The following is a 14589-nucleotide window of genomic DNA, read 5'->3' as shown; positions in this document are numbered from 1 at the left end:
AGCAGTTTTGTTAAAATGTTTAAAAAATTTGAGTCTTGCAGTGTGACCAACATGCATTTACATTTATTGTCAAAGTCAGTGAGTCTTACAATATTAGATAAAGGTTCAGGTTGTAAAATGACCAATTAAATTTGTTAAACTTAATTGTAAAATCGAGGTACAAAACCCCTAAAAAGTATACATGTGTTGATGTATTATATATATATATATATATATATATATATATATATATATATATATATATATATATATATATATATATATATATCCATCAAAAATGATGATGTACTGTGTTGCAAGATATCAATTACAGAAAACCATCTAAATGCAGTTGATGCCAAACTAACCAACTAAATCAAATCAAATTAACAAACATTGAACCACAACATATATTTTCATGGTTTTCCTCAAACAAAATAATTAGTAAAAAAATGTATAAAAAAATATTCTCCCACATTTTTGACAGAGTATAGGCTACATTATCTGGCAACATGTTTTAACAACGTTGCTAACGTAAACATTACGAAGAAGATAAATTACAGGAAGATGGGTATACATTTAAATCTATACCTGCCGTGGTGTTTCTTGTTTGTCATCCCTAGTTTGAAAAAAATGCGAGTCTGTCTCGAGTTTTTCTATTTTAAAAATGAATCCATGCACGTTGGGTTGGGGTAAGAAATGATTGGGGTAGATTCAGGTCGAGTACAGATCTCAGTACCAGAGACACACTCAGTTCTAGCACTGTTGACTCACTGTATTAATAAATCAGATCAGCACGGACTGTGCCAACACTAATGTACGTCAATGATGAGGCATAAGAACTGAGACTGACACAGAGTGCTTGTGACTGTTTCTTTCTCAGATAAATATGTTACTTAAAGTTGTTTATAAGTCTCTGGACTCATTAGCTATGTTTCCATTCAAAGTTGCAAATTTAACTTATGCGCAAAATTGGAATATCGAATAAAACATTTGCAAATAAAAAATTGTTTACATCCCATGTGTTCAAGAGAAGAAAATCGTCACTTCGAGGGAAACTGGCGCAAAATATTTGTAATAAAAATGGAAGTTGCTACAATTGGGGAATAAACTGTGGCTCTCTTTTCATACATCATAAACCACTTGCACTTCAGAGCGAGCAACCGATAAGACGCAATAAACGCTGTCATATTATCTTCCGTTCGCTGGCACAATTCTGTGTGGTCATTATACCCAACAATTTTGATGACAGACATTGGCTCAGGCCTTTCAGAAAGATCAAAGCAATATTTGAGATGTTGTGCAATGCAACTGGTCCGCCGGTTAGTCCAGTTATCCAATCACATCCTATATTGAGGCAAACTTTTTTGTTGCACATTAAAGGAATTTATTCAGTAAATGGGTTTCCATCTTCGTATCGGATAAATATGATCCGCCTCAATTGAGTGCACACGTTTTTTATGCACATTTATGCGCATCTTCGTGTTTCTATCCAGCGTTTTTTATGCGATATCCCAAATATTCACATAAAAATAGGTGGATGGAAACATACTGTAGCTATTGATGTGTTTTTGAAGAGTTCACTCAACACTTGCCAAACTCACATGAACGATGACACCCTTGTCCAGCAGGCTCTGCTTCTTAGCTGTCATGACAAAGTAGTGTGTGTTGTCTTTGTAGTAAACGATGTTCTCTAGATCAATCCCTGTGAAAGAGAAAAGTCTTACATGAATCTGTGTCATAGATACAGGGATTTTCACCTGTAACATTTTCTTGCCTGTAATATGACAAACTGAGTATTTTGAGGTCAGTGTGCGTTTAAGACAGGATTTTAAAGGAATTCAGTTTCAAAGAGGTGCGAGTCACGACAGGTACACAAAGCATACGTATGTTTTTGGAAGGGAAGCCCATAATCTCTTGAGGGATAAACATTTACGTGACAAATCAGAGTAAGAGGATGATAACTGATATATGGGCGCTCCTCACAATAGATAACACTGACGCGCTAACGGAAAACATTCCGTGAAATACCAGGATGAGGTGAGAGTTCATAGCTGAGATGGTTGGGAGATATTTCTTTATTATCCATGGAGTTGGATGCCTAGTTCAGAGAAAAATGGTGTATTTTTAGTGGAAAATGTGTCATATTTGGCTCACCGGTTTCCTGTTTGAGATCTTGAAAGAATTTCTGGTTGAAGATGAAGGCAACTCCACTTATCTCCTCAACCTTTGCCTCAGCTGTGGTGTTTCTGTTGACGAAGTTTGCCGTTATGGCGATGGCCAGTTTGCCACGAAATTCCTTCCTCCTGAACCCTGAGAATGAGAGGAAGGACAAAAGTGATGTCTACATTATGTCCCTCCTATAATGTTTAAAAATTTCTAAAGCAATAATGTTCCTGTTTGACAGATGTCGACTAATGAAGCGAAAATATGCCACTCTGCCAGTATCACAAGCCTATTATTTTAGGCTCAAAGACACTCAATCTAACCAACTACAATGAGACAGGTTTCCAGGGACAAACAGTTTGCCTGTCCATACCAAATACTGCCTAGATAGTTTAGGATTTACAGCACAAGCGGGTTTAAAAGACAATTTATATTCTGTAATATTATTGATTTTACTGCACTGACACTAACTGAACGGAATCGAATCAACAGTGAAAACGGTCTTGAGCTGATAAATTCCACTATTGTCTTCTGTAGACCTGCTTTATTGCTGAAATCCAATTTAATTTATAATTGATTGAACATTATCCCTGTTATTTTCCTGTTTACTTATGTAAAGCTGCTTTGAAAGTTCTACTGTATAGAAATAAATGTTATTTGCCTTAACCAGGGTTATTATCATTTACTAAACCAAAAACTAAAACCATACTGTAAAAAAACATTATTTTCATTAACTTAAACATTAAATGAAATAAAATACAAAAAAATATTAATTTATTTCAGCTAGTTCGACATTTCTTTTTTTTTAGCTTAAGTTGAAGTACTAAAAATAACTAAAGCTAAATAAACAAAAAACTATTAGTTAATAAAAATGACAAATCAACAATGAAATTACTCAAAATTTTAACTCAAATTAAAACAGAAAATATGAAACTGAAATCTAATTCAACATATTAACCAAAAATATAACAGTATATCACTGACACTAAAATAACACTGGATTTGACTTGAAGATATTTGATGTTTAATGAACAGGTTATGAACAGAAGAATTTTGGACCAATGAGATTTCACAGTGGCCCTAGCCCTGCCCACACGAATACAATGTTTTCTTTACAATTTTAATTTTTGGGTGAACTATCCTTTTAATCATTACACTGCTATATGGCAGAGTCTGGGAAGTAAATCTTTCCGTCTACAAATCCCTATAATATTCATCTGTGGCTTTTAAAGCACGTTGGCATTTTTGTATCAGTGGTGTGATTTAAGACACTGTTGGCGCGCAGAAACAAAATAGAGGGCAAAAACTGCTCATGAGGACAATCCCACAAGATCAACAAACTGTTTTGTTACTCATCACTCGGAAAAGATAGCCTTCAATAAACGTTCCTTGTTAGGAAGTGTTATGCCTGCTACATACTGTGCGATTCGTCAATCCTATAAGATCATGTCTTGATGAAAATGATGTATGAAAGTCTACAAAGCTCCTCTACCAACAGACACACATTTGATTAAGAGCCAGAACTGTTCCATTACTGCCATGTTGTTAACTTGCTAAGACATCAACTCTCCTCTTCATCATCTGCGTTACTCTTTCCAAATGTAGCTGTTTTCGTCCGACCGCTGCTCTGCCTCAGATTGGGATAAATTTAACATTCCCTAGATGCCCAAAACAAGCTTGGGTTCTTTTTCCCTAAGGTTACTCATAATTGGGCAATGAGCTAACATCTCATAGTTTGGAGGGCCCCACAAATGCCCTTTTTTGGAAAAAGCATCTGATTAGGGATAAGCGCAAAGATGACGGACTTGGAAAACAGAGTCCAACGGACACACATCATCAACTGAAAAGTGTTCAAAAACCCTGAGAGCTCCTCAAGAGCACATGCTGATTCGCTAAACTCATTTGTAACCGGTGGGCGGCAGGTGACATCATGCAGTATCGCTTTTCACAGCACAACTCGATTTTATTGCTTAATAACCTTCTTGGATGAAACAATCCACTCTTGGGACTTCAGCCAAGAGCACAGGCCAAATTTTAAGAGTGGCTGAGATAGGAGAAGCGTAAAAACGAGAGGTTTTGGGTTAAATCTGAAGAAGTTTTAGTAATGCTGTTTAAGGCAAAGGCTAGCACCAGTTTTCCTTGTATTTAGAAAAAGTTAAACTTCGGTATGTAATCCATCCCGCACCGTTTGTGCTGCATATGTGAAGGATACCTCAAATTGCGTGACTTGTTGAGTGTGCTATTAGACCATTTGACATGCTATTTTTATGTACATGTTCTCATATTTTAGGTAGGTGCAGCTTTAGTTACTGCTAGAACAGTTTGTAATCATAGAGCAAAGATTATTATAGCCTCTTAGTTACTATGCAAACAGAGAGGGCTGCATGTGTTTATTTTAGTGGACATAATATATGTAATTCAGTATTTCAAATCTGAACTGTTTTTTAAAGGCAACTGAGCAGCAATTCCATCATCCCCAGTCGTCCGAGTTCATACCTTCTAAAGAGTTTCGTCTCCCATCGGCTCCCACCACCACATCAAAGTCGATGTCGGCCACGGGATGATCCGCAGGCCGGATCTCTGCCCTCCAGCCCGGCCCTGCAGAAACATACGCATTCATTCAGCCTGAGAAATACAAATTACAAATCACAAATAAAGGCGTCCTTAAAGGAGTAGTTCACTTTAAAATGAAAATTAACAATATATTGTTAAAAGTAACAACATATCGTGTCACAATATATCGTAATACAAAAATGCAACAATATGTATCGTGGATAGTGACCTTATGTATTGTGTATAATTCACTCAAAATAAAAATTACTGTCTGAGAAAAAAATTCAAGTTTTCAGAGTTTTAGTGTCAGAACTACATTAAACTACTATATATAATGTTGAATATAATGTATAATAATGCAATGGGGGAATATTTGTGGGTCCTGATAATGCCAGATGTCTGATGTTACCAGTAAAAAAAATGTCCAACATTATTTTAAATATATCTAGTCAGTGACAGAGATCAATCATATTCATCTAAAATAACTCCGTATTTTCAGCTTCAGAATCATGAATATGTTTATTCTGGTGCCTCTATTGTCCTGTGCGTTGGGTTTCCAGCACCAAGTCCAAGTCTATTCATTTACACACACAATGTAACACCAAATTTAGCATTTTAATCAACTGTAAATTGTTTGTTAACCTTTTATGTCTTGGATTATCGCAATAATATCGTATCATGAGTTCAGTATCGTGATATGTATAGAATCGTGACATGAGGGTATCGTTACACCCCTATTAGCCCATGATTTACTCACCTCAAGCCATCGTAGGTGTATATGACTTTCTTCTTTTAGACGAATAAAAAAAAAATTCATATTTAAAACTTTATAAACTAAAATAACTAGCTTCCATTCAAGCGAACATACGGATTCCACTATAGTATAAGCGCAATGTATGCGAGTAATGTGACGCACTGCTGATATTTTACGCTCACGACGCACTGCGCTACTTCTGGCGTCATGAGTTGTGCAAGTAGAGACTGCGTATGGCCGTTTTGCCGGAAGCTAGAATTTAACTTTGTTGCGTGTTAATTATGAAAATTTTTCTTACACAAACTCATCGCTTCAGAAGGCCTTTTTTAAACCCCCGGAGCAGTGTGGAGCACTTTTATCATGGATAGATGCACTTTTTTTTAGCTTCAATCTTATGGTTGCAATCCACTGCCATTAAAAAGCTCGGAAGCGTCAGGGGGTTTATTAATATAACTCTGATTGTATTCGTGCAAAAAAAAGTGCATTGTGTGAAAGTGCAATGAGGTCAAAAGAAGAGCAACGTGTCATGCTTTTCAGATGTTTCCACTGAGAAAACGAACCTAATATATAATCTCCACGAGTTTCAGAAGACATCTCAACAATGTCTCAAACTGTAATCGGGTTTGGAAAGATGTCAGTGTCTGCAAAAGTCTGAATCTTAAACATGAACTCAAACATTTCTCATTATCTGAGCCGCTATCCACATTCATTGTACAGCTCTATACTCTTACAGCATGCCAACAATTGATTTGTTTGTTTCTATTTTTATTTCAACTAAAGAACTTTAGAAGAAGCATCTAAGAGTTGATACAAAACTGGGAACTGGGAAGTCTCCCAAGCTGTGAAAGAGAAACATCAGAGCAATATTTTTTCCTCAGGGGAGGACAGGAGCTGGGTGGAGCAACAGTACAATAAATACAAATATGAAAATATTTCAAAACACTTTATCCAAGTCCACTTCTGAGGGACCGTTTCTCGCTGTAAGTGAACCGTAGGTTGTTTTAAATAAAAATAATCTGCTAAATGGAAACAGATTTTTTTCTAACAGCTACATATTTCAACAAGACTAGGTAATGTTATTCATGTAAGCATTATGCAATCTTGCCTAGAACACTATGCATTCCAAAAACATATAGTCACAGCCAGCCATTCAGCTATTATTAATAAAAGCCAACCATCAATGTCACATGTTCGGAGTACAACTTAAGGGCAAATAAACCAGGACTGTCTAACGACTACAAGATCCAACTGAACTATATCCAGGATCATGAGTATCACTTCAAGGCCACAGTACAGGGTCACAGCAAGCACTCATTCTTAATTTAGAAAGCTCTTTTGTTTTTATCAGCGTGCTGTCATTACTGTTGAAGAGAGAGAGATGGATTGCTAATGATCTAGAAGTTTAGAGGTCCAATCACAAGCTTGTTGTTTTTCCGTAGATGACCGAAGTGCCCACATATGGAAACACGCTACCTCACAAAAGACCTGGACCTATGAGATCTGTTTCTAATTACCATGATCAACTAATCGTTTCTTCATTTCTCTGATCTCTGTGTTGTTAAATGAGAGTGTGTTATGAGTGGACGATATGCAAGCTGTGGCGTCATAAAATGACTGCTTGGATGCGGGAGGGGAGAGTGATGTGGATTTGAACACTTTTCCATGGGCATTAAAATAGCATTAACAGCTCTGCAGGTGTTGTTTGGTTGTCATGGAAGCAGTTATTATAGTGAACTACATTCGTTCATCTTCCTGGTATTGACAGATTGGCCCTGAAAACCTAAAACAGACCTGAAGAAAATGCTGTAATGCAGAGGCAACAAAATCAAAAGAGCAGGAATACTAAGGCTCATTTGATGTCTGATTAAACTGTGGGATATGAAAGTGATTCAATCAAAGTAATGGTATATTCAGGGTAGAAACAGGGTTTTTTTGTTTATTCAACAAATAAGAAAGCAGACAGAGACTGAACAGTCAGTGCATTTATAACGCCAGTGAAAAGTTTGGACATGCTTGACTATTGTAAATCAAATGTTTAATTTTAGAGCATTTTCAGACCTGTAGATCGTTTGCTTTGTTCCGAAACAGGGACTTCATTCGTTACAATGTTGCATTTTCTTCTTGGTTCCGTTCGATTTCACAAGGCAACATTTCAAAGCGTACCAAAATGTGTTTATGCAAGTCACATGTGAGGAAAAACTGTCCTCTTATTTGTCAGAATTTCCTCTGCGTCATCCATTAAGACAGATTGACAAGTTCATTGGCTTCATCTGTACACTTATACGAATGTAGCCATCAGTCTCGCTCTAACTAATAAATTATATTAATTTTAGGGATAGTGATTTATATTAATCAGGGATAGTGGCTCTCTGATGCCCGTAAGCTATATACAATATAAATTACCCAACTATATAAAAGCATTGAAATATATTTTTTCCTTCTTCCATCTCAGATTTTTTTCTATCCCTATGTCCCTTTAGGGGCTCCGTAGAATTTCCTTTCCGAAAATTACTATTTTAATTTAATTTAAATTTAATTTGTTCATTTAATTCGTATAAGTGAAATGAATGTGTTAATTTTGTGAATTTTTGAGTTGAACACGTAAAAAATATTGATATACTGTATATATATATATATATATATATATATATATATATATATATATATATATATATATACAGGTCCTTCTCAAAAAATTAGCATATTGTGATAAAGTTCATTATTTTCCATAATGTAATGATAAAAATTAAACTTTCATATATTTTAGATTCATTGCACACCAACTGAAATATTTCAGGTCTTTTATTGTTTTAATACTGATGATTTTGGCATACAGCTCATGAAAACCCAAAATTCCTATCTCAAAAAATTAGCATATTTCATCCGACCAATAAAATAAGTGTTTATAATACAAAAAAAACAAAAAAAAACTTAAAAAAATTATGTTCTGTTATGCACTCAATACTTGGTCGGGAATCCTTTTGCAGAAATGACTGCTTCAATGCGGCGTGGCATGGAGGCAATCAGCCTGTGGCACTGCTGAGGTGTTATGGAGGCCCAGGATGCTTCGATAGCGGCCTTAAGCTCATCCAGAGTGTTGGGTCTTGCGTATCTCAACTTTCTCTTCACAATATCCCACAGATTCTCTATGGGGTTCAGGTCAGGAGAGTTGGCAGGCCAATTGAGCACAGTAATACCATGGTCAGTAAACCATTTACCAGTGGTTTTGGCACTGTGAGCAGGTGCCAGGTCGTGCTGAAAAATGAAATCTTCATCTCCATAAAGCTTTTCAGCAGATGGAAGCATGAAGTGCTCCAAAATCTCCTGATAGCTAGCTGCATTGACCCTGCCCTTGATAAAACACAGTGGACCAACACCAGCAGCTGACATGGCACCCCAGACCATCACTGACTGTGGGTACTTGACACTGGACTTCAGGCATTTTGGCATTTCCTTCTCCCCAGTCTTCCTCCAGACTCTGGCACCTTGATTTCCGAATGACATGCAAAATTTGCTTTCATCCGAAAAAAGTACTTTGGACCACCGAGCAACAGTCCAGTGCTGCTTCTCTGTAGCCCAGGTCAGGCGCTTCTGCTGCTGTTTCTGGTTCAAAAGTGGCTTGACCTGGGGAATGCGGCACCTGTAGCCCATTTCCTGCACACGCCTGTGCACGGTGGCTCTGGATGTTTCTACTCCAGACTAAGTCCACTGCTTCCGCAGGTCCCCAAGGTCTGCAATCGGTCCTTCTCCACAATCTTCCTCAGGGTCCGGTCACCTCTTCTCGTTGTGCAGCGTTTTTTGCCACACTTTTTCCTTCCCACAGACTTCCCACTGAGGAGGTTTTTAAAAGCCTCAGGAATCTTTTGCAGGTGTTTAGAGTTAATTAGTTGATTCAGATGATTAGGTTAATAGCTCGTTTAGAGACCCTTTTCATGATATTCCAAAATCATCAGTATTAAAACAATAAAAGACCTGAAATATTTCAGATGGAGTGCAATGAATCTAAAATATATGAAAGTTTAATTTTTATCATTACATTATGGAAAATAATGAACTTTATCACAATATGCTATTTTTTTGAGAAGGACCTGTACATACATATATAATAAAGTTATACAATTTTACAAAGGGGGACCCTTACAAGAGGATCATCATATTTAGGTCTGTGACAAAGTTTTAAATAAGCTATAACATTAAATAATTTTGTTAAAACATTTCTTGATGGCTGCATAATTTCCAATCTTCCATTTATGTTATTTGATAGTTTTGATGACTTTTCTAGAATGTGTGAAGCAGCAGTCGTAAACAATGTGTAGGGTGTGTCCAAACTTTCGACTGGCTCTGAACGCCTGACTGCTAGTCGTGGGAGCGTTTGGTCTGGATCTGGGGCGCTCGGTCTCACCCTCATTCTCTTGGTCCTCTGGAGGCTCCACCAGCTTGACGAACTCCACATTAACGTGAAACTCCACACCGAGAAGCAGAGCGATCTTCAGGAGCATTAGCTGGAGCTGCCGAATGCCTGCCAAACCCAGCCAGAGCAACAACCATTAGCCTCACAGTCACGCTAACACGCCATCGCTTACAAAAACACCGACCAGTAAAACTAATAGATGTGAGAACAGAAAGATCATCTTCGGAGTGGCAGGAGAGTATTTTCACATAGAGATTCGTCCAAAAATGAACTTTCTATCATCGTCTCTGTTCCATACAGTGAAAATTGATTAAAACTGGAGCTGTCAAAGTCTTAAAAGGACAAAAGCTACATATAAGTATTTCATATGACTTATGTGCTATATTCTGAATCCTGAAAAGCCATTCGATAGCTTTGCGTGAGAAACAAACTGAAATGTAAGACTTTAAATCTACTTTCACTGTATGGAAAGAGCAGCCTGGACATTCTTCTTTTCTTTTGTATTTCAGAAAAAGAAAACTATATATTTTGCATTTGACTGACAGTGAGAATGAGTAAAACTTTTGTTCTTTGATGAAATATGTTTAATATGCTGTTAAGTCTATTGAAGTTCAGCTATGAACAATGTTCATGCTTTTTCATTTTTATTATCATTATTTTAAATATTACTATTTAGGTTTAATGTATTTGTATTTACGTTTTAGCTTTTTTTTAATCTAATATTTATATTTTATTGTATCTTTATTTCAGTTATCAAAACTGTATTAAATATTTTTAGTTACAGGGATAGTTCACCCAAAGATGAAAATTCTGTCATCATTTACTCATCCTCGAGTCGCTCCAAACCCATCAGACTTTCTTTCATCTTTGAAACACAAAATGAAGATATTGTAGATGAAATCTGAGAGCTTTCTGTCCCTCGATTGACAGCTATGCAAATAATAATCCAGTAATCCAAATAGTAATCCAAATGAACTGAGAAATTTAATCGAAATTTTCTGAAGAGACACGATCGCTTCAAATGATCAAACGATGAACAGATTGAATTTAAGCTTTTATTCAAATAAACATTCTTCAACGCACACATCGGTTGTGAACGAACCAATGAGGTTCAAGAGCCAATGAGGTTAATTCTCGTTACGAAGCACGTTTGAGCTTCTGTTTATGCTCGCTAATCAATGTTTATATGTTAATAAAAGACTAAATTCAATCTGTTCATCATATTAAGTGATTGAGTCTCTTCATAAAATTTGGCCTGATTCATATGGATTAGTTTTACGATCTCTTTATGAACTTTTTGAGGTGTTAAAGTAGTAGTTGCGTAGCTGTCAATGGAGGGACAGAAATCTCTCAGATTTCATTAAAAAGATCTGCATTTGTGTTGAACGAAAGTCTTGGAATTACATCAGAGTGAGTATTTAAGACAGAATTTTCCTTTTGGGGAGAACTATGCCTTTAACTAGAATAACCTTGCTGAGTTGTTCTTCAAATCATAAACCTATTATGATTAACAGTATAGATGTTATTTCTCTGTAAAAAACTTTACACAATAGTAACATGAGTAGATAAAGGAAGGGCTGTCAAAAAATGAAAAGGAGAACTAAAAATGACTTCTGCTTTAAACAAGGAAGTTTTGATAGGTTGCTTATAATTTGTTTAAATGAGCACAGAGAATGAGAACTCACTGATGTGGTCTATCGCTCCAGCACAGAACTTTCCATAGAACTTCTTGGCTCCTAAACCCCTGAGGTCATGAATGGTGTAGGGCCAAAGATGCAGGACGTTGTTCCTGGAGAACGTATCTCTCTTCTCTATCACCACCACTTTGGCTCCGAGGAGAGCCAACTCGATGGCAGTCCGCACGCCGCACGGGCCCCCTCCAATTATCAAGCACTGAAAGTTACATTTAGAGATTGAGAGAATTAGCAGGGAAAGAATTTAACCAAGGTCACTATTTTCTTTTTTTTCCCCTTCTTTTTTTGAACATGAACATCAGTCAGGAAAAAAAAAAGAAATTTGTAACAGTGATATATTTCGTTTTTTACCCCAACTTAATCAACCAGCCCCCGAAAATTCTTTTAATTAAAAATAAAGTAGTCATAATAATAATTATAAATGTAAAAAAAATATATATATATTTTATATATATATGCATATTATATATATATAAATAAAAGTACATTAATAATACTTAAAAAAAGTAATTGCACATTAATAATAATTAAAAAATAAATTGCACAATGTAGAATAAGAATTAAATGTATAAAACAGCACAGATAAAAGGAAAAATTACATAAATACATAGAAGGGTTGGGTCAAAAAAAGAAAAGTAGTTTAGACTTAGTAGTTTTAGACAGAAATAGCAGGTTACAACACAGAGATATAGGACATATTTGAGTTTTTTTATACTGCATTCTCAGTCAGGGAGAGAAAGGGACCCCACGTTATCATAAACACATCATGACGACCTGAGGGCTCTAAATATTACACGTTAATAACTAGCAATATTTGACATGAGTTCCATCCATTCAAGGTCACTATTTTCATTTTAAAACAGAGGAAGTACGGGACAAAGGGGTGATGATTTTGTTTTCACTGCCTTTCAAATTCCACACAAGAAGGGAATGAAGATGTCTGAGATATTTCTTCCTCTATTAGACCTTTGTGCACTTTTTAATACCATGAGTATTTTTTCTTAAATTCAAGGAGCCTATTTTACTCTACAGTGAGCAAACAGCTCTTGCCCACTCTTTCAGGAAGTATCCTTGAAAGAGAAAATCTTAGCAAACAAGCTCAAAGAAAATGAAGCACTAATGCAAATGTTTATCCAAACAACAGTGCCAATAACTGGAGGCGCGTGTGTGATTTCATCAACATTCGATCATAATTACAGTTCCGTCATATCAAAGGCATGATTCATGCATCAGGCTTGTACAGATGCGAGAAGTCAAGACGTCAGGTTCACGGACGTGTCTGGGAATGCCTGCTGTGGGAATGCTTCATTCCCTCTGGTTTGGTGATGAAAGATCACTTTTTATGTGGAGAGATGATCTTCACAAAAATCTATTCTTGAGTCACAGAAGAGAGCCACGTCTTAGACTTGCACTCATGCAAAGCTTTAGCTCATTTTTAGACCAGATGGTACAATGTGACCTTTTTCTTCTTGATCTTTTCATTTCTTGCTCCTCCTTTGATTCCCCACGCACGCAGTGAAACACGACTTCAGGATGGTTAATTGACCTCAAACTAAGGAAGCAATAGTGAGGGCAGTGAATGCTTCCTGTCACAGTGTGTGTGCAATAAAGACTCTCAGCCTGTGCTGTGATCAATATTGTGATACACTCGGGTTTCAGCCCCTCCGGATCCTGGAGCTTATCATGTTTTTATAGACCTCGATGTCTGTGTGTCCCTGGTGTTGTGTCAGTGTTGGCTATTTACAGATCCCAGCTTGCTAGAAGCACCGAAAATGTCATTAAAAGGCCTTCAGCTTCCATTAATAAAAAGTAAGACAGCTTTTGTCATTCTATGCTTTGTGTGTGTGTGTGTGTGTGTGTGTGTGTGTGTGTGTGTGTGTGTGTGTGTGTGTGTGTGTGTGTGTGTGTGTGTGTGTGTGTGTGTGTGTGTGTGTGTGTGTGTGTGTGTGTGTGTGCGCCTGGTATTCCCTATGATATGGGGACCAAATGTCCCGACAAGGATAGTAATACCACTACATTTTGATCTTATGGGGACATTTTCTAAGAAGTCTCAGAAGTTTTAAGAAGATTTCTGAAGAAGTCTTAATCTGACATCCCCCTTGGGACAGAAAAAAAAGTTGCATTGATTCATAGACTAATTTCTATTCTAAAAGTGTGCAAAAATGTTAATCAGCTTTAACTAATACAATGTATATAGCTTTGTATTATAAATGTGTATTTGTGTCTTTGTAAGTAAAATGGTTGAAAGTTGTGTCTTTTAGTTTAGACATGTAAACTTAGGTATGTCCTCAAGATGGAAACTGTACTGTGAGTTACAGAATTGAAAGCATTAATGTGTGTGTGTTGAGAGTATCAAAATGAGTCTACAGTATGTATAATTTTAAATAACAGGACATTATGTACCAATAAGACTGTGTAACAGAGTTGAAAGTATCAATAGAAATTGTGTATTTTTAATAAACCAAATTGGAGGTAATAAAGGAGCTTGTCTGTATATTTGTGAGTAACAGGACATTATCAATAGGACTGCGTGTACTTTTGAGTAACAGAGATCAGTATCAATCAATAGAAACTGTGTTTTTTACGTGACAAGACTAAGTATCGACAGAAATGTGTGTGTGTATTTGTGAGTAACAGGGCTGGAAGTATCAACAGCAGTGTGTAGCTGTGGTGCAGAAAGTGTTATAGTAAGAGCAAGTCTGAAATACCATCTGTTATTTATCAGTGCCTCAGGTATGAGGTTAATATCTGTTACTCAAAAGTACACACAGTCCTATTGATAATTTCAACTCTGTTACTCACATATATACAGACACACTCCTTTGATACCTGCCATTTGGTTTAAACGCACAATTTCTATTGACACTGTAAGACTGGAAAAAATAGTTGAGGAACGACCACTCCTCGAGTGGACAAAGGACCTTGTGCAAATTAACATATTGAACTCCCCCTCGTGCACTATCGAGAGAAAGGTCTCCTCTCCCTTGTCCTAATCTACATTTCTTCCCCTCATCCTAATCAACATTTCTTCC

At 36.5% G+C, this 14589-nt stretch overlaps 1 protein-coding gene across 42 annotated transcripts in view; it reads right to left on the bottom strand.

The window, feature by feature from the left end:
• mical2a (microtubule associated monooxygenase, calponin and LIM domain containing 2a) overlaps nucleotides 1-14589 on the bottom strand; it is an 81313-nt gene that overhangs the window by 29751 nt on the left and 36973 nt on the right. For all 42 annotated transcript variants that reach the window (XM_077201697.1, XM_077201714.1, XM_077201690.1 and 39 more), the window contains 5 exons: nucleotides 11549-11756; nucleotides 9855-9971; nucleotides 4642-4743; nucleotides 2137-2292; nucleotides 1584-1684 (listed from right to left, as the gene is read on the bottom strand). In XM_077201697.1, coding sequence (XP_077057812.1) covers nucleotides 1584-1684; nucleotides 2137-2292; nucleotides 4642-4743; nucleotides 9855-9971; nucleotides 11549-11756 — 684 coding nt within the window. The remainder of the gene's footprint in view (nucleotides 1-1583; nucleotides 1685-2136; nucleotides 2293-4641; nucleotides 4744-9854; nucleotides 9972-11548; nucleotides 11757-14589) is intronic.

The sequence above is a fragment of the Siphateles boraxobius genome, unplaced genomic scaffold (genome assembly GCF_051911475.1).
Source record: "Siphateles boraxobius isolate OS27281-9 unplaced genomic scaffold, OSU_SipBor_1 48, whole genome shotgun sequence".
NCBI lineage: Eukaryota > Metazoa > Chordata > Actinopteri > Cypriniformes > Leuciscidae > Siphateles > Siphateles boraxobius.
This window is presented reverse-complemented; position numbering and strand designations above follow the sequence as displayed.